Source organism: Ambystoma mexicanum, chromosome 13, assembly GCF_040938575.1.
Source record: "Ambystoma mexicanum isolate Mex_15411 chromosome 13, UKY_AmexF1_1, whole genome shotgun sequence".
In the NCBI taxonomy this organism is placed as follows: domain Eukaryota; kingdom Metazoa; phylum Chordata; class Amphibia; order Caudata; family Ambystomatidae; genus Ambystoma; species Ambystoma mexicanum.
This window is the reverse complement of record NC_090938.1, coordinates 760,853,013-760,871,653: the sequence shown is the minus strand read 5'-3', so window position 1 is coordinate 760,871,653 and position 18,641 is coordinate 760,853,013. Positions and strand designations below refer to the sequence as shown.

At 49.2% G+C, this 18,641-nt stretch overlaps 1 protein-coding gene across 6 annotated transcripts in view; it reads left to right on the top strand.

Moving 5' to 3' along the window:
* Nucleotides 1-18,641, top strand: part of LOC138521912 (polypeptide N-acetylgalactosaminyltransferase 6-like) — a 555,359-nt gene that overhangs the window by 115,806 nt on the left and 420,912 nt on the right. For all 6 annotated transcript variants that reach the window (XM_069635078.1, XM_069635082.1, XM_069635080.1 and 3 more), the window contains one exon: nt 1,100-1,629. In XM_069635078.1, the coding sequence (XP_069491179.1) occupies nt 1,115-1,629 (515 nt within the window). In that variant the 5' untranslated portion in view covers nt 1,100-1,114. The remainder of the gene's footprint in view (nt 1-1,099; nt 1,630-18,641) is intronic.

Below are 18,641 nucleotides of genomic sequence, written 5' to 3'. Positions count from 1 at the left end.
AACTAGCAGCATAGTTCTTTGCTCTCTTTACCAGCAGCACTCTTGAGTACAAGCAGTAAACCAGTGGAGCCAAATATATCTGGCTAGTTTGGCAGAAACAAAGGGACATTCCTAATGTTTAATCTGGTTTTCAGGTTGCAGACTATTTTCAAGTGACTAATACATTTTGTAAACAGCTGATACATGTTCACACTGTTTTGTAGCTTTATATCTGAGTTCTGTTTTCAGTTTTATATTGCAATCTCCCATTCCTATTGGAGCAAGAATAATTGAAACAATGGGTAGGGGGCCCTGTGGATAACAATTGAACAAGGATGGAACTATTCTCTTACTTTGTCGTTTACCACCTATTGTTTTTTGGATGTTTGTGCTATTGATATGCATAGTAATTTTTTTTTTACAAAGTAATGGAATTATTTTTGTTAAGAGTTGTATTTTTCTTTGAAATATGCCCAATTGTTTGCTAGGTGTGTGCATGTTATGTTACGGTTACTCCTGGAAAATACTTTGGTTTTGTTCAAATTGCTCACAGACAGCAGCTAGAGGTTGCTCTGACAGGTAAATGCAAAGACATGCTAGGTAATTGGTGATGAGAGGATAGAGTCCTAAGATTGAGGACCCTCATGTCCCCTGCATACGACTAAACTGTATAACAGTCAATAATAAAACTACTATAGGTAGGTAGAGGCAAATACTTTAAGGTTATACAGTTTAGTGGTGTGCATGGGACGTGATGGCCCTCAATCTTAGGACTCTTATCTTCACATTTTGTATTCACCCTTATGCCAGGGCTGTGATCTCTCCCTTGCACCTCAGAATTGCTTAAGTTTGAAACACCTACCCCAATTATTAGGTATGCACCTACAACATGTTGTTTGTAAGTAATTGGCGATGCTCAGACAGGAGCTTCTGATAACCACTTGATGGTGGAATGCTGGATATTTGCTAATATTCAGACAAAACCGTGATAAGTGATGTTTATTGGACAGTGATATGCTTGATTGCCCACTCTGCTGCCTGTTTGGAAGCAGCAATGTGAACCTTGGTAATAAACATGGTCTTTCTGTGTTTATTTCTTTTCTTCCCACAATCTCCACAGGCAAAAGACAGAGGGATGCGGCGGCTGCAACGGAAGCTTCTGCGGCTAAGGAGGGCTGTTCTAGTCTTCTGCTTCTCTGTGTTCGTCTTGCTGCTGTGCCTCATGCACTGGTACCTGAGTGATCACAAGCCTCTCGGAGAACGTCCCCTACTGGATGGCCGAGGGGCCCCACTATATAGGAATTCCATGCTGAGCATGGTGATGAGCCTGGCGGCGCAGCTACGGGGACCAACTCCCCCATTGCAGATTAGGCCTGCTGCCAAGAAGACGAGAGAAGAGGGGGGTGGCAGCACTATTGGTGCTTGCCTACCAGGATACTACTCCCCAAATGAACTGCGTCCTTTTCTGCATCGTCCAATTGAGGACCCTGACCTTCCCGGGTTCGAAGGCGGACCATTTAAAGCTCACAGACTAACGAGAAAGGAGGAGACGGAGCTCAGGATGGGCTATGCCAAACACAACTTCAACGCTTTTGCAAGTGACAGGATCTCATTACATCGCGACCTTGGGCCAGACACCCGACCCTCTGAGTAAGAGATCTTCTTGTTGGGGTTCTTTTTTTGGTTGGTACACAGTAGCTATAGAAAGGCACGTGCATGCTTCACCAGCGCTAAAGTGAGTGAGGATGAGCCATGCAGGGAGCGAGAAAGGAGAGTGCAGCAGTGTAGGAGGATGTATACAAGCAGGTTTGCTAAAATAATGTTTACAAAGTGTTTACTGGATCAAAACCTAATTGTGTACGAACCCTGGGTTTCTAAAAACATAATCATCACTTCTACATGTCTTGCCTAGAGTAATTTTCCATTTACTCTGCCTCTCGTGATTTTTCATTTTTGTTCATATTGAGAAATACCAAAACTGTGTACAAATTGGCACCTGCGTGTCACTTGTTGCTTGCAATACTTCAGTCAAACTTAACCAGTATTGCACAAAAGTTGTAATTTTTGTCCTCTGACATCAAAAAGAGATGTCAAACATGGACCTCTGTGTTGCATTCTGGAACTTGAGTGTCCATTGTATTGTTTACTTGGTCTTCAGCACAAATTGGTGTCTGAAGTGGGGTGCAGCCAAGTCCTGGTACAATTGAACTAATCCACATACAACATCCGTGTCCAAACGCCAGGACAAATTGAAAAAAAAACTGCCTTGGATAAGACCCAGTCTAAGAAAAATAACTCCCTCAAGCTGCCCATTAACAGTGGAATTAATACCACCTAGAGAGACACCCAGATTCAACCCCTGCCTAATCCCAGTCACCCCAATGGGTCTGTATAAACTATAGGTATTTTTGGTGTCCAAAGAGAGATTTCATCCTGAGGTAGTTGCTGATTCCATAACACCTTGGATCACCAGAACAGGAGTAAGTGCAGAAAACCACCTCCTGATAGTATTACAGGGATCCGCCCAGTTGACCACCAGAGTATCCCACATTGTAGAACCTGAGAGCTTACTATCAAGTGGCACTGTGAGTCACCCCCCCAACCCCCCTGCCACACTATGGATCATACTGGCTATACTAGCAGTCATTCAAACCACTGATAAGTACCACCAAGAGTCCCTTCAGCTGCTTCAGACCATCATGGCAAGAGATAGGGAACAACCCATTCCTTTCACTCTGCTACAACCATACCGAGAAGGAGAAGACTTCGGGGTGTTCGTCTCTAACTGCAAACGGGGAGTCACTGCTCTAGCTTGGTCTTTGCATGAATAGGCTTGTTATTTCGCTCCATTGCTCATAGGAGACCTTCAGAGTGCCTATCAGGCATTAAATCCAGAAGGAAAACAGCTTATGAAACCTTTAAAACGCCCATATTAGAATGCTCTGGACACAACAATATTATCAGAAGACGTTAAGCTCAGTCCAGCTGAAATCTAACCACAACAGTTAGCAGGACGAATGGAGGATTTGGTCTGATGGTGGCTTGACATTAGGGACACCCAACAAATTATAAAATATTTGATCCTGGAACAATTTGCGATATTGCTGCTGTGATGAATCATGTGGAGTCATCCAAAATCTCCACCCATGTGGCCAGGGGAAGGCAGCTGCTTCCTGATCCTAACCCTGGGGGTGGTATCGGGAGGGAAGATCACATGGCGGGGGATGGCTGTCAGCGGGAAGTGGTGGCTCCTTTGGGAGGGACGCATTATTGACCCTTTACTGAGGATGAGAATCTTCTAATTACCAGATACCTGATGGCATCTTGTCATTGTTCGATTCCCTCTCATAACAATACCCTGAAAAGATGATGTCACAAGTCAAATAATCAGACTTACATGTGCACTTTGGGAGTTCAAGACTTAAATACAACACCTTCTCATTGTCATGAAACTATCTCAGATAGAGGTCCTAATCCCAAGGATGAAAACAAAACCTTTTTTCTGTTTTCTAAACCTGACAACACTCCGTTTTAAAAACAATCTGAATAGAATAATGGTCTAGAAAGGATTTGAGCTCAGCTGAGGGGGATCCGGGGTGAACCAGGATGACATCTAACTGCCCCCCTCCACCTATCCCTAGTCTGGATGCTACTCCAGTACCACCTACCTCCACTTCCACTTGTATATATGCTGACATGTATCACACCTATTCGCTGTTACTGGCACCATGTAAGATACTGTAACCAACTTGTATACATTGTATATCTTTCATTGTGTAATCGCCATTTATACTGTTATGCTAAATATGTAACCTGTCAAACAAGCTTCGCATTTTTTGTAACTGCTGTGCCCTGCTACCCCTGGTTCTGGTGCACATTACAAATGAATCAAACTAAACTCAACTAAACTAACCGTGAGCCACCCGAAAAGGAAGAACCTACGTACCTTGTGTGACAGGCTTGAGTCCGGCAGAGGGAAGCCTCTGCAGAACGTTCTGCTAACTAAAAGGATCTGAGCCCGGTTGAAGAGGATTCGGGGTGGATATTGAATCGCCTGATGTGAATACTTGTGAAATTCTGAAAGGGGAAAAGAACTTGTTATATATTTGGTTGCATCAGGCCCTTTCAGTGAAGAGACTTTGGGAAGCAAGGAGCCTTACGCTCTGCAGGCCCTGATGCTGATGAGAAAACTGTAACCTCGTGCTAACGAAGCCAGAGACTGTGCTATGCTCGAGTGAACCGCCTTATCCCGTGGTAAAAAAAAACATGGGGAAGAGAGGCCTGAAATCCTGACATATCATTTTTTAACACTTCTTTCTTTTTCATAGCAATATTTCCCACACTATTTGTATTTATCAGTAACGATTGGCAATATTTATTTTAGTATAGGCCCTTTTACTTTGACAAAGACACCACTAGGACTGCGTTATTATTTGACGGTCGTAGCTTGCTCCTATCTGTAGATTTAGGATTAGATAGGCATTTATCGCACCCTTATTTGAAGTTCAATAAACTGCCTTGAACTGTGGTTACTTGTGTCTGTTTTACTGTTGATGCTATGCCTTCCATATAAGGGGGAGTCCAGTTTGGAGGGAGAGTCCCTTTTGGAGAAGGTGTCCCGTTTGGTGAGAGGAAACCACTCAGTGAAAAGGATGCTGGGCGCTGCAGGAGAGACGAGGGAGACACTGCAGCCAAGAGAGGGCTGTGAGAAAGTCAGAAGCCCTGCAGAATCCACTGCCGTGTGTCCCCTGCTGGAGCTGGGGGACACCGAAGATGCCAGGGAGCCACCATAAGCAGCAGGAAGGTTCAGAAGAGGCTAGCGTTGCTCGTAAAAGCTCTCGAGTAAAAGGGGAGTGACCGACCGCAGAGGAGAAAACCGGAGGAGCCGCTTGATACCGGTGAGTGACGGTGAGGGAAAGTCACGCAGGTGTGCTCCTGGGGCTTGGGTTTGGGTACAAGGAGATGCCGATCAGATGAAAACGTATGCTAAAAGGGTCAGGAGACCCAAGGAAAGATTTGTGAATACCGAACAAGCTGCAAAGCATTTCATGCACTATTGAATACCAAACTAAAGAAAAGTTATGAAAAGTTATGTAAAGTACATGAAAGTACCGCACAAGTGAAATTAAAGTGATATGCATTTTCGAAACCAGTGAAAGCAAGTCAAAAGTATTGATGGAAATATGAAAGTATGAATCAAAGCAAAGTCAATAGCAAGGGCTTTGAAAGCAAGTGATGAGCATTATTTGGCAGTATGAAAGCAAGATGGGGACAAGGAAAGCACCCCACGAAGTGAATGGTGTGAAAGTCACATTGTGGTAGAGGCAAGAACACTGCCAAGGAGAAATAGAACTACAAATGGACAATTGGCACGGGTTCAAAGAGGGAGCCTGTGTTGGCAAGGAAGTCCAATGAGAACAAGTGAATATAACAATTGCCATGGGTTATCGGTTGCGTGACCTGTAGTGGATGGACCGTGTGGTCTGACAACTGCTCCTAGACCAAGTAACCCCTACTTGGAATGAACCAAGGAAAGTTAAGATACTGAAGCTGTTGTGCTAGCCAACCTTTAAAGTAATTCAAGAAAAGAGCAAGCTAAGTGAACTATTGAAAAGCCTGAAAGGTTGCAAAGTTGGTTTGGAATACTTCTTGAAAGTCAAGTGAACTGACTGTGATTTTGAAGCTAAAAGAGCTGCCTCCTTGGAGAAGGGAACCCCTGAAGCCTTTTGAAACTGTGTTGAACTTGGGGAAGGTAACCAAGGTCTTTTGTGTGGAACTTTTTTTAAAGTGGCGAAGGGGCTGTAGCACAAGCCAAGGAGCTGGAAGAAGCTCTGAACATTATTTTGATACACTATTTCTTTGATTGCTGACATCCCTACACAGTTGTGCAGGCAAGTAAAGGTTTTGGACACAGACAGACTTTTAAGTTGAACTTCTGGACACAGACGATCCTTAGTTTCTTTAATTAGGGAAATCGGACCTTAGCATAGGGCAAGTTAGTCCTTACTCCATCCTGACAAATAGGAAATACATCTTGATTTTAGAAAAAGTGAATCTGTTGTCTGTGTGTTACTTCATGATGCCTTCACACATTTCTGACCCCTCACACTGCTTACTCTCACCCTGGGACCTGTGTGGCAGATTTCTGCCCCACCTTAAAACAGCTTCAGGACACCAGCAGGTAGGCGGTTCACAGCTCCTGGCTATGAACTATAATATATGACCAAGGAATCTGCAAAGCTAGAGAAAATCCCGATATCATCCCACGGTAGAAACGACAAACCCTTTAGAAGGGAATCCACTTAGCCTCGGCCCAAGCATGGAAAACCAGAGCAGGGGTGAACAAGGTTCTGGGACTTTTCAAACCTCTAACACCCTCCCACCGCCTTTAAATAAAATCACAAACCAACAGAGGCAGACCCAAAACATATATGCTGCTTTTCATATGGCCAGACAGGCCATATATCACGAAATGCCCATGCAACATCTAAGCAGAGACCATGGAAATTTGTCGGACCTGGACTATTGAGGATTGGCCTAGTGGAAAGCAGTATCTACTGAAGGAAGAGGAAGAAGAGCTCTCTAAATCCAAGCCTTATTAGCACAAGAAGGTAACCTAGGGTATAGAATAACAGCCCTCATCAACAAAAGAAATATCAGTCTCCTAGATTCCGGCTGCAATCAAACAGCAGTCCAATCTAACTTGGTAGATCCCAAAGACCTATCGCCAAGAGAAATGGTTCATGTGGTCATATGATTTGTTGCTGGGGAAATGCCTTTCGCACACCAGTGGCATATGTCTTAGCATGTAAAACAAACCATGGCTGGACAGTATCTTTAAGAAGCCATTCCCTTTAAGGCATGAGAAAGATTCCCCTTTGAAGTTGGGATGAGTTTGCTTGACTGTTAAAGGGAAGAGCCAGGTTTTCTGAAGGCAAGGTGATATTCTATGCTACAGGTGGTTGAAGGGATCGGTCTCCAGATGGTGGATGCTTGGACCGAGAAGAATGAGCCCCCTATTCTTGTTGATTTTGTCACAGGTATTACGAGCAGAAGTGCTGAGCCTGATCAAAGGTTTCTGTTAGGCCTTTCTTTTGTGAGTTTGTGCTGCAGGTATTCTTGTTCTGTGTTGTGGAGTGCCCGGTGGGTGATGCACTTTGCCTTGAATGTGGATCGTGGATAGGGAGCCAGTGAAGGACATGGAGGGCAGTTGAGATGTAATCTGTAGGGCCTGGGGCTAGAAGGAGCCTAGCAAACGTGTTTTGTACCAATTGGAGTTTACATAGCTGTGATGCACTGGCACCCAGGTATAGGGTATTGTTTGAAAGGTCAGAAATGAGAGGCGTACACAAGGTTGTAATATTCTCAGAGTAAGACATTTTATTCAACACAAAACGGGTTGGAAGAACGCCTCTCTAACCCTATTCTAAAGAAAGAAGTTTCCTGCCTAAGAAACTAAAACTAAGAATCAGTCAGTGTCAAGTAGTTAGTAACTGTCCTAGTGTCCAAAACATTCTAAACTGACCCTCACGCTAGAAACAAACAATTAAGGGTGCAAGGAAATGTTCAGTGTAAAGTGGTCTTAATCAAAATATAAGGATACATCTAAAAGTGTTATCCTAGGAGAAACTCTCGGGTCCAGAAGATGGTTCCCCTCCCCTGGATTGTTAGGTAGGATGACAAAGTGTCTCTTTTAAACAATAGTTTCTCTGTATCACAAGAGTGTCTCTTTATCCAACAATTCCTTGAGGCTTTTACACTGGATTCGGAAAGTTCTTATTCAACCAATACATTTCATAATGTCTTTGTGGCAAACATGTTTCTTTTGAGCAACTATTTCTTGTTCTGTAAACTTGAAGGATTGGCTGGTGTGCTCCTCTACCAGAAATCCTCACATGGGCTTTTAAAACTTCCTAATGTACTCCCAGGCCAGGTATTCTTCCAAAAGGTTAGCCTTAATACAATTTCAAAAGCCTGGTGCATTTGCATATCAGAACATCTTGATTCCCTGGTATACTTCCCTGCCAGTTGTTTGTATCACTGTTAAACTTTCTTTTACAGGCGTGGCCTGGAGCGCGGACTATGCAGTCGCCTCCTTGATGGCCTCCGTGGGAAGCCCGCTGCATCCCAGCTTGTGAAGGTTCCCAGGCAGCGTTTTCGGACCCAACTCGGTGAGGGGATGTGAGAAGGTCCGGAGCCCCGCCGCTGAGCTGCTGGGACCCGGATTCGCCGAGACAAAGATGATCGGGCCGCCTGCATTTCGCGGCCCCTCCGCCGCGTAATCCAAGATGGCGGACGGGACCCAGCGACGACGGCCGAGACGCGGCCTCGCCATCGGAGCTCCTCCTATGGACCCCTGAGCACTCCGGCGATCCAGCTGACATCCCAGGCGGCGGGAGACGAGGTAGGAGCTTCGGGCCCCCCTTTGCTTCCCCCTCTGTCCCGGACGCCCCCAGGAGAAGAAGACCTTGCAGCCGCCCCAGATACACCGGGGGCACACCACACCACGCAGCTGCGGTCCCTCGGCTCTCGCCCTCCGCTACGCCCCGCCGCCACTTTGGAGGAGGGGGCCGGGGCCATAGAGTTCTCGAGGGCGAGCCTCGGACCAACTCCACCTCCATCAGACTTTGCATCCCTGCAGGAACAGACCTCCTGGCCCATAGTTCCGGATAACGGCGCCACCCTCTACTGCCCTCCTAACGGTGACATAAACCCTCTACTGCCACCATTACCACCAGGAATCCGGTGGGCACCCGTGGCGATCTGGACCCGCGCCCTCCTCTCTGAGAGCCCAGCCTGAACTGGCGTGCCCCGGCACCTGAGCTGCTCCCGCTCGTCCCCTTGTTTGCTTCCTGGGGCGCCCCAGCCCACGCCCGCCATCCCCCCCCGCCCAGCTTGGTACCAGTGAGACCGGGACGACACCTTAATCCTCCTCCCCTTCGCACTAGAAGCCCCTGCGTGCAACCAGGACATCGGAACACTCATTCCAGCCCCCGGAGGGTTTCAGGCTACCCTCAAGCCATCGCCACTTTTGCGTATGAACTGCCTGTGGCCCTGACCCACGCTTGCCAGGCCACACCATGTCTAGGCAACCGAAATCCGCCAAGTCCTCAGACATAGCAACAATGCTAATGTCATCCGACAAAGCAAAGAAACTGGACACTCTTCCCCCCGCCTCACGAGAATCTCTGGACAACAGGGGACCGTTAGCAACTAAGGAGGACATTCGTGATTTCATGGCTGACATTAAAACCGAATTTCGATCATGTATGTCGGAGCTTACGGCCAAGTTGGAGACTACCGATAAAAGGGTCTCGGAGATAGAACAGAGAGTGGGGGAGATTGAGGATCGAGCCCAGGACCACGCCTCCTCCCTGTCTGAGATTCAGCGCTCCGTGGGGCTTTTGCAGGACAAATGCGAAATCCTGGAGTATAAGCAGGAAAACTTGGAGAACAGAGCCCGGCGCAACAACCTCCGCATCCGAGGGGTTCCTATGTCAGTCCCAGACCAAGAGCTTGCCGGATACGTGGGCCTCTTCTTTCAGTCTCTCCTCCCAGACATGGAGGATTCACTGCTGCTACTGGATCGCACCCACAGACTAAACCCCCGCCGTGGAGTTGAGTCAGACGGCCCTCCTGATGTGATCACCAGGGTGCATTTCTTTACAACAAAGGAAGCCATATCAGCAATAAGTCGCTCTGAGAACGAAATCACCTTCCAAGGGATCCCTCTTCAGATCTACCAAGACCTATCTCCGTTGACCCTCCAGAAAAGGCGAGCCCTTCGCCCGCTAACCACCTTCCTTCAAGCCCAAAAGGTTCGCTATAAATGGCTCTTTCCTACAGCCTTGCAATTCTCCTATAAGGGTACCATACGCAGGATCAATCATCTAGACGACGCTGGAAGTATATTGCAGCCGGTCCCCGCTAACTCCTCGCCCTCACAGGCCACTGAAGCGGCAACTGACTCGGACCTCATAGCCTCCCCTAGGTCCAAACAAAATACATGGTCGAGGGTTCCGAGATTTAGGAGGAGAAGATAACTTGGAACGACCTTGCAGGGGACCCTTCCGACCCCCTATGACCCAACTCAGCGATACTGGCGCAGCGGAACCAACCGCCACTCTTGTAAACATGGATGGATTTCATCCCCGATGCAGCGGACCCCCCCCCCCACGGCTCATGCCCAGCTTCAAGGTACATTCCACCTATGAGTCCTTGGAGCAAACCACTCACATTTTCAGCCATGTTGGCTATTCTTTGGTTCACGGCCCCGTTGGCCAGGGGAGGGCCTAACCCCATAATGGGTCCTCTATCCCCAGTTAAAACTTGGACTTCCCGTTGGCGGTCCGAGCAAAAACCCCTGAAGCAGGATAACAGATGGTCTCATCTCCCACGACATAATGGCTGATTCTTCAGTAGCTCCCCCCCTCCCACAAGCTTCATCAGCGACCCCAGGTCCCGCTCCGGAACAGCAAACCTGGAAGTTCGTCTCTCTAAACGTCAAGGGCCTGAACTCACCGGCTAAACGCAAATCAATTCTACAAAAACTCCAGAATGAGGCCGCCGCCGTGGCCATGCTACAGGAAACTCACCTGCTACCGGCAGACTTCAGCCGCCTACACTCTCGTGACTTTCCAAAACAACTCTTCGCATCCGGCAACTCCAAGCGAGGTGGCACTGCAATCCTGTTCCAGAGGGGGCTGAATCCCCAGATTCTGGACACCATAAGCTGCCCGGAAGGACGCTACATAGCAGTGAAATGCCTACTAGCGGGACAACTGTTCTCCCTGGTCTCCGTATACGCGCCGAACCTGGGCCAAGCACCCTTCTATGATTCGCTCACCACAACTCTTTCGCCCTTTCTGGAGGGCCAGATAGTGATCGGTGGGGACTTTAATGGGGTCCCGGACCCCGTAAAAGACAAATCGCACCCACCCTCCCCTGGAGACTTCACCACGGCCTTAGCCCTCCTGCGCTTGTTCAGGACCCTGGGAGTGGTGGACTCATGGAGAGTGCTCCACCCATCTGAAAAAGACTTCTCCTTCTACTCTTATGTTCACCGGACATTCTCCAGGATAGATCTCCTTCTAATATCCCCGCAAATCTTCGCCTTCACTGAAGAGGTGACCATAGGCTCCAGAATCCTATCCGATCACGCCCCGGTCACCTTGGAACTCCGAGTTCAGGGTCCCCCTGATCCCCAGCGACGCAGATGGACACTATACGACCCCATCCTTAATGAGATGCCACTCAGAGACGCTATCGCAACCACGATCGTCAATTTCTTCAAGGAAAACCCTAGCGAAGATACCTCCCTAGCTAACACCTGGGATGCAATGAAGGCAGTGGTGCGGGGAGAACTGATTGCCAAAGGGGCAGCCTATCATAGACACAAACAACAAATTCGTCAGGGCCTTGAAGAAGAACTGGAGAAGGCAGAAAAGACCCATAAGGAGAAGGGCTGGACCCCTAAAACGCAGCGAGCTCTCCGAATAGCAAAAAAGAAAATTGAAGCCCACTATGCGGAACATACCGCCCATCAAATGACGAAAGCCAAACAGTTCTATTATGCCAAAAATAATAAAGCAAACAAACTACTGGTGGCTAAACTGGCTAAGATAAGAAGAAACAACACAATCGTGGGCCTACGGGACCAGCAGGGCAAGACGCAATACTCAGATCACGACAAGCTTCGAATTGCATCTGCCCACCTGACCCAGGTAATGGCCGCCCCGCCTCGGAAGGTCGAAGAACAGAGGGAATACCTGCAAAGCGCGGCGCTCCCCCGACTAGAGGATGCAGCCCGGGACTCATTGGAAGCCCCAATCACCGGCGAGGAAGTCGATGAGGCGATAAAATCCCTCAAGTCTCGAGCCCCTGGCCCAGATGGCTACACAACGAAATTTTATAAAATTTTCAAACCCCAACTCCTCCCACCCCTGGTACAGCTGTTTAATTCATTCAGAACCACGGGCACTATAACCCCGTCAATGCAAGAATCAATCACCGTCTTGCTGCCTAAACCTGGCGGCGACCCAAAGAATCCTGCGTCCTACAGACCGATTGCTCTGCTCAATATAGACGCCAACATATACTCCAAAATTCTGGCAACCCGCCTGTCCCGGACCCTACCAGAGATAATTGACGCCGACCAGAGTGGCTTCATCACACACCGTTCTACAGCTGATAATATTCGCAGAGCTTTGAACCTGGTGGAACTTGCCTCCCGAGACTCCCGAGAGCTGGTGCTTCTGGCCCTGGACGCAGTTAAGGCCTTTGACAAAGTGGACTGGAACTTCATGAGGCTTACTCTCGAGGCCTTTGGCTTTGGTCCAGAGTTCTGCGCCATGGCTTTGGCTAACTATTCTGCGCCCAAAACCCTTCTCAGAGTCAATGGCATCCTTTCTCCCCCTATTGGCCTGACCTGCGGAACCAGACAGGGCTGCCCGTTATCGCCACTGCTTTTTGCGTTAATCATGGAACCATTCGCCCAACGGATCAGGCGAAACCCGGAAATCAAGGGCTTCCAATCGGACACAACACACCATAAACTGGCCCTATATGCAGACGACGTCTTACTGACCATCACAGAACCTCGCACTTCCTTCCCTCAGGCCCTAGCTGAGATAGAGAGCTATGGAAGGGTCACCGGCTTTGCCATCAACTTCCGGAAATCAGCTGCCATGGGGGTGGCCCTTTCCCGAGAGATTCGAGAGGCTCTGGCCCCGCTATGCCCGATACAATGGTCAATTAAGAGCATCAGCTATCTGGGGGTCCAGATCCCAGCTGACCCGGGGGAAGTTTACCGAGCAAACTTTCCCCCACTGTTCACGGAACTCGTGGCGGACTTAAAACGGTGGACGGCGCAAGAAATCTCACTGATGGGCCGTATCACGGCCTGTAAAATGAACTTGCTCCCGAGATTCCTATATGCTTGCTCTTCGCTCCCAGTACCGATCCCGGCACCGGCCCTTCAAAATCTGCAAAAGGAAATGTCACGGTTCATTTGGAAAGGGAGAAAGCCCAGAATCCCTAGGACCACGATGCTGGGCAATGCTAGACTGGGTGGCCTCGGAGTTCCAGACCTACAAAAATATCAGATGGCGGCCCAACTCGCCTGTATCCGAACATGGCAGATACTTACCAACCGCCCGAGATGGGTGGACCTTGAACAGGCGCAACTGCCACTCCCGCTACGTTTTCTCCCACATATCAATCTCTCCGAGCGCCGCCAGTGGCAGAACCTCCTGAGGTCCACCAAACACACTGTGGCTACCTGGGACAAAGCACTGAAACAAAAGAAAATCCCAGTGGGACTCAGCCCCTCCTCACCGGTGTTCCTGAACCCGGCCTTTACACCTGGCTGGGCCACCCGGAACTTCAGATCCTGGATAGCGGGAGGCCTGGTGACCCTGGGGCAACTTTTCGAAGGAGGACAGCCCTGCACCTTTAGGCGATGTAAAGAACTCTTCCAACTTCAGGAGCAGGACAGATTCACGTATATTCAGCTGCGCCACTGGTGCTCCCACCCACAGACCCGCCAAGCTGCCACCCGCCCCCCCACGGCCATTGAACTGACTCTAAATGATCTCCCAACTAGGGGGAGCATCTCCACCTTATACAAACGCCTCCAACCTGACTTCCTAATCTCTAAAACCCGGTATATGGCCCAATGGGAGGCAGACCTGGGCCGCCCAGTCGAGGACCAGCTGTGGGTTGACATTTGGTCGCGGGCTCATACTTCTTCATCTTGCATTACGAACAGGGAAGGCGCCTATAAAATCCTCCTCCGATGGTATTATTCTCCCCTAAGACTACACCACATGAACCCCACGCTCAACCCGAACTGCTGGAGGCAATGCGGCCAAGTAGGGACTCTCTTCCATATGTGGTGGTCATGCCCGAGGGCCCAGGCTTTTTGGGAACAATGCCTAGCAACAATCACAGACATCACTCAGGTGCGACTTCCCCTGGAGCCCGAGCCCATCCTTCTGGGAGCCCCAGTCACCGGAATCTACCCCAGATCTGGCCCTATGGCCAAACTGTTATCTCAATGCCTATTGGCGGGCAGAAACGTAATAGCTCGCACTTGGAAAACAGCAGAAGGACCGTTAATGCCCTTTTGGTGGGTAAAAATCTGGGACATCTTAATCGCAGAGAAGGTGACGGCTGCCGGGGCAGGCCGCCTACATCGCTTCGAAAACATTTGGGGCCCAATCCTAGACTTTGATCGGAATTATCCAGCCCTGACATACAAGCCCCAACTAGCCAGGAGGACTTTACGGGACGATAACCCCCAGCGGCGACAGGAAGAAGAAGAATGTTAAGACACGGGGGAGGGAAAGGGAGAGTAATCTACTGTGCTTTCTTTATGTCATTTGTCGTGATTGATCACTTTGTATTGCCTAATCCTGCCTGTTTAAAATAAATATTTAAAAAAAAAAAAAAAAAACTTTCTTTTACAACTCTTGTGGATTTGCTTGTATACTTCCCTGCCAGGTATCTTCCCACAGTTGTCAAACAAAACCTAGAAGATTTAGTTACCCAGATTTTCTTTTTTTTAAACATAACTTTATTTCGAATGGATTGTGTCCTCCAACATATTCCACATCTTTGACATGTAATGTCCACAGCTGTGCACTTCGGAAACATTTTCAGCAGAGAGCGTCCTGCGTCGATGACGTTGGGTCAATGTCCCTCCAAGGCCTCTGTCGAGGGCGACGTCACCGGATGTTATAAATAGGACGCACAGCGCCCTTAGCCTCAGTTCTGTTTTTTCCACGAACGTGTTGCTTCGTGAAACACTGCGCGCCTTGTGTGTTATCATCGTTGAAATGTCTTTTTCTTCGACCTCTCCGACTCCGCGATCTGGCTGCAAGACCTGCCGGGACTGCAAGTCAAAAATGTCGATCACTGACCCGCATCGCATTTGTTTGTGGTGCTTGGGCGAGTCGCACGACACCGACGACTGTTCGAAATGCCAGTCGCTGACTGCCAAGGCCTTGCAGGAGCGGAAGGGGAAGCTCGAGCAGATGTTGGCAATATTTCAATCGCAGAGCACGGTTCCAGTCGCACCTTCTAACAAAACCGACAAGGATCGGTCTGGTACCGCGGCTCGCATGCCTTCGGGCCCGCCACACGTTTCGCACCTGGAACCTTCGAGGTCCTGTCTGGACAAGGCTCAGGACAGTCGCAAGAGACGTGCTTCCAGATCTCGGTTCTCATCTCCAGCGAGACCGCTGCAACCTGCTATGGGCTCGAAGCCGGCGTCGACTAGGTTGTCGACCAGTATCGACCCCGAAGCCTTTGGCGCTCACGACGCCGAGGTTGTCGACGCTCTCGACGTCGAAGCCTTCGGCGCACTCTACACCTTCAGGTATTTTTGCCCGCAATTTGCCATTGGAGTACCCGGATATCATGGATCCTCGTAGGAAGGCTACTATGAAGTCTGTGAGGCCAGTATTGGACTCCAGGCCCTCTTCTGTCCCCAGGCCAGGGTTTCAACTCCCACTGGACGACATTTATGAAGAGGAAGAAAGGTCTGATTTTGAGGAGCCTGGTGAACTTGATGTGGCTCTAGTTTTTTCTGGTGACAGTCAGTTGGAGGAGTTGAGGCAAACCCTTCATGATGCCAGTGGGTTGGACACTTCTCCGGAAGTGGAATTTGGGATGCCTGAGCCTGGGGCTCATGCTGAGTCTTCATACAGACGGCTCATTGCTAGGGTCTCGGAGTATCTGGTCTGGTCCAGTCCTCCTGAAGACTTTGTACAGGATGATCTAACGGACATCTTAGATCAATATCCATCCTCTCACCCGGCGTTACCGTTTCATCTCACCTTACTGAAAAGGGTGGCAGCTGCTTGGCATTCCCCGGAATCTCTTCCGACTGTTAATAAATCTTTGACAAAAAAGTACCACCCTTACGTTAGCGACCCCAGCTATTTATCCACTCACCCCACTCCTGAGAGTTTGGTGGTTCAGGCGGCTACGGCCACCTTGAGGCAGGCGGCGTACCCTACCATCCCTCCTGATAGGGATGACAATCGCTTCAAAGGTTGGGCTCAGAAGGTATTTTCTGCAGGGAGCATGGCATTGAAATTAGCCAACTCCACTTGTGCCTTGGCAAGGTTCTCACACACTCTGTGGAACTGTGTTTCTTTAGCGGCTGAGCATATTCCCTAGGGGGAAGAAAGGGAGGGGTTCCTTGCTCTCGTGCAAGACGGCAAGGATGCCATGTGCGAATCCCTTCATTCGGGTTTGGATACAGCCGACAATGTTAGCCGATCCTTGGCTGCGAGCACCGTTATACGCAGATTTGCGTGGTTGTGGAAGTCGGGGTTTGCTCCAAATGTGCAACCCTGTCTTCTCAACATGCCCTTTGATGGCGCACATTTATTTGGCAGCAAGGCTGACGAGAGCCTTGAGAGCTTGCAGACCTCGAAAGCTGCAGCTAAATCTTTAAGCACAGCTGGGCGTCAATCTCTGCTTTTTCGTCCTAGGGGACAGCAGTGGAGGGGAGGTTCTTTTTGTTACTACGCCTCCTTTGGAAGAACGAGAGGGGCCGCCAGTCAAAGGGGCCAGCGAAAAAGTACCCCTGGTGGTGGGGGAAATCGAGGCACTACAGCCGCTCAGGCAGCTGCCTCTTTGCCTTCAGGCACTGCCGCAGCCGCTTCCTAACAGTCATGAAGCCATGTCCCATGGTTCGCCGGTTGGGGGCAGACTGTCTCAGCATCTCGAAGAATGGCGAGCTATTACTTCAGATGCGTGGGTTCTGGATACCATAGCCCATGGCTACTGCCTTCCTTTCCTTCAGCAGCATCACGACAATCCACCGGGGAAACTCTCTTTGAAGCTTCCGGATCTGCTCCTTGCGCTGGAAATCTTAACCTTGCTGGAGAAAGGCGCTATAGAACTGGTGCCTGTAGCGGAGAGGGACAAGGGATGGTATTCCCCTTATTTTTTGATCCCGAAGAAAGACGGGGGATTGAGACCCATCATGGACTTGCGTTGGTTGAACAAACTACTGACGAAGGACAAGTTCAAGATGGTTACTCTTTCTCAAGTCCTCCAGGCCCTTCAACTTCAGGATTGGTTGGTGTCTCTGGTCTGGACCTAAGGGTGCTTACTTTCATGTGCCGATTAATCCCAAGCACAGAAAGTACCTGTCACCACCACCAGTCCTGCAACACATGCAGCCACTAGCCCTGTAGTCCACATACACACATATGAACCGGGGCACCCCCATTGGCACCCCCATTGGGTTTCACGTCATCCATGGAGATCCAGCACAGCCAACCCCCAAAGAGTCCAGAGAAGACCCAGCTGGACTCAGTCTTGGCGCACTTGGCGCCGTATGCATTCCACTCCACAGGATGGGCCACCCAACATGAAGAAGATCAGCCCTGAACATTACTGTACGCTGCAGACTAGCCTCTGGGTGTGGCTGGCTATATAAGCTACACCCAGGCATGCAGCTTTGCTTCGCGTTGCTCTGCTCATGGCAGCATAATGCTCACTGTGCGCCAGCCCCCAAGGAAAAGCTACAACACGGATGCTGTAGCTTGCTTCAGCTAATCCGATCTACGCTCAATACTTACCGAGCCATCACATCCCGCGGCCAACATCTCCCAGCCTCCTGCTTTCGCGGCAAGTCCTCTCCAGTCTTTCAATCCCGCAGTGAACGTGTTCAGCCTCCAGTTTCCGCGCCAAGTCCTCTTCAGTCTTGCAATCCCACTGCCAACTTCTTCCATCGCCTGAATCAGCTCGTTCCGCCCCTCACGGCTCACCAACACAGCAGAAGTACTTACAGATAAATTAGCTCTTACCCCGAACCAGACTGTTACATTCCACCTTATCTATAGGCCCCCTGGGCCCTTATCCACCTTTGCTGAAGAGCTATCCTACATTCTTGACGATAACACTAAAACCAAATCTCAAATCATCGTATTAGGAGATTTCAATTTGGGTCCCCAAGACACTAATGATGCCCAGCCTACGATATCAATAACTTGTTCTCTAATTTAGGCTTCACGCAACATATCGACGAGCCTACACACTCCAAGGACAGAATCCTGGACTGGATAGCTGACCTAAATTGTGAAATCAACGTGGACTCTAACCAACCATGTGCGTGGACAGACCACCACTTAATCACCTTTAGCATCCCTGCCAGAATTATCAGTACCACTCTAGATGTCGCACCTGCGATCTTCACAAGAAATAAGCGGGACATAACTTGTAAAAAACTACTCCCACTAATCCTCCCAGTTCTCAATGAACACCCTTCCTCATGCACTGAACCAACTGTCCTGTTAGACACGTTCAATCAGACTATGCTGAAAGCCCTTGACCACATTGCTCCCACTAAATCTAGAAAGCCTAAACCACGGGCTCACCTCAACTCTTGGTTTACACCACAGCTGAGAATGTTACGCAAAGAAAAATGGAATCTAGAAGCGCGCTGGAAAAGTAATCCCACTGAGATAAATAAAGCAAGCATTATTCTAGCCACCCTGAACTACAAAGAGGCCATACTTCAGGCAAAAAAAGCCACCTATAACAAGCGTATCGAACAAGCTAAATCAAACACTAAAGAGCTATTCAGAATACTAAAAGAACTGGAATCCCTTGTCACCCCACCTGACACCTGTACCAAAGAC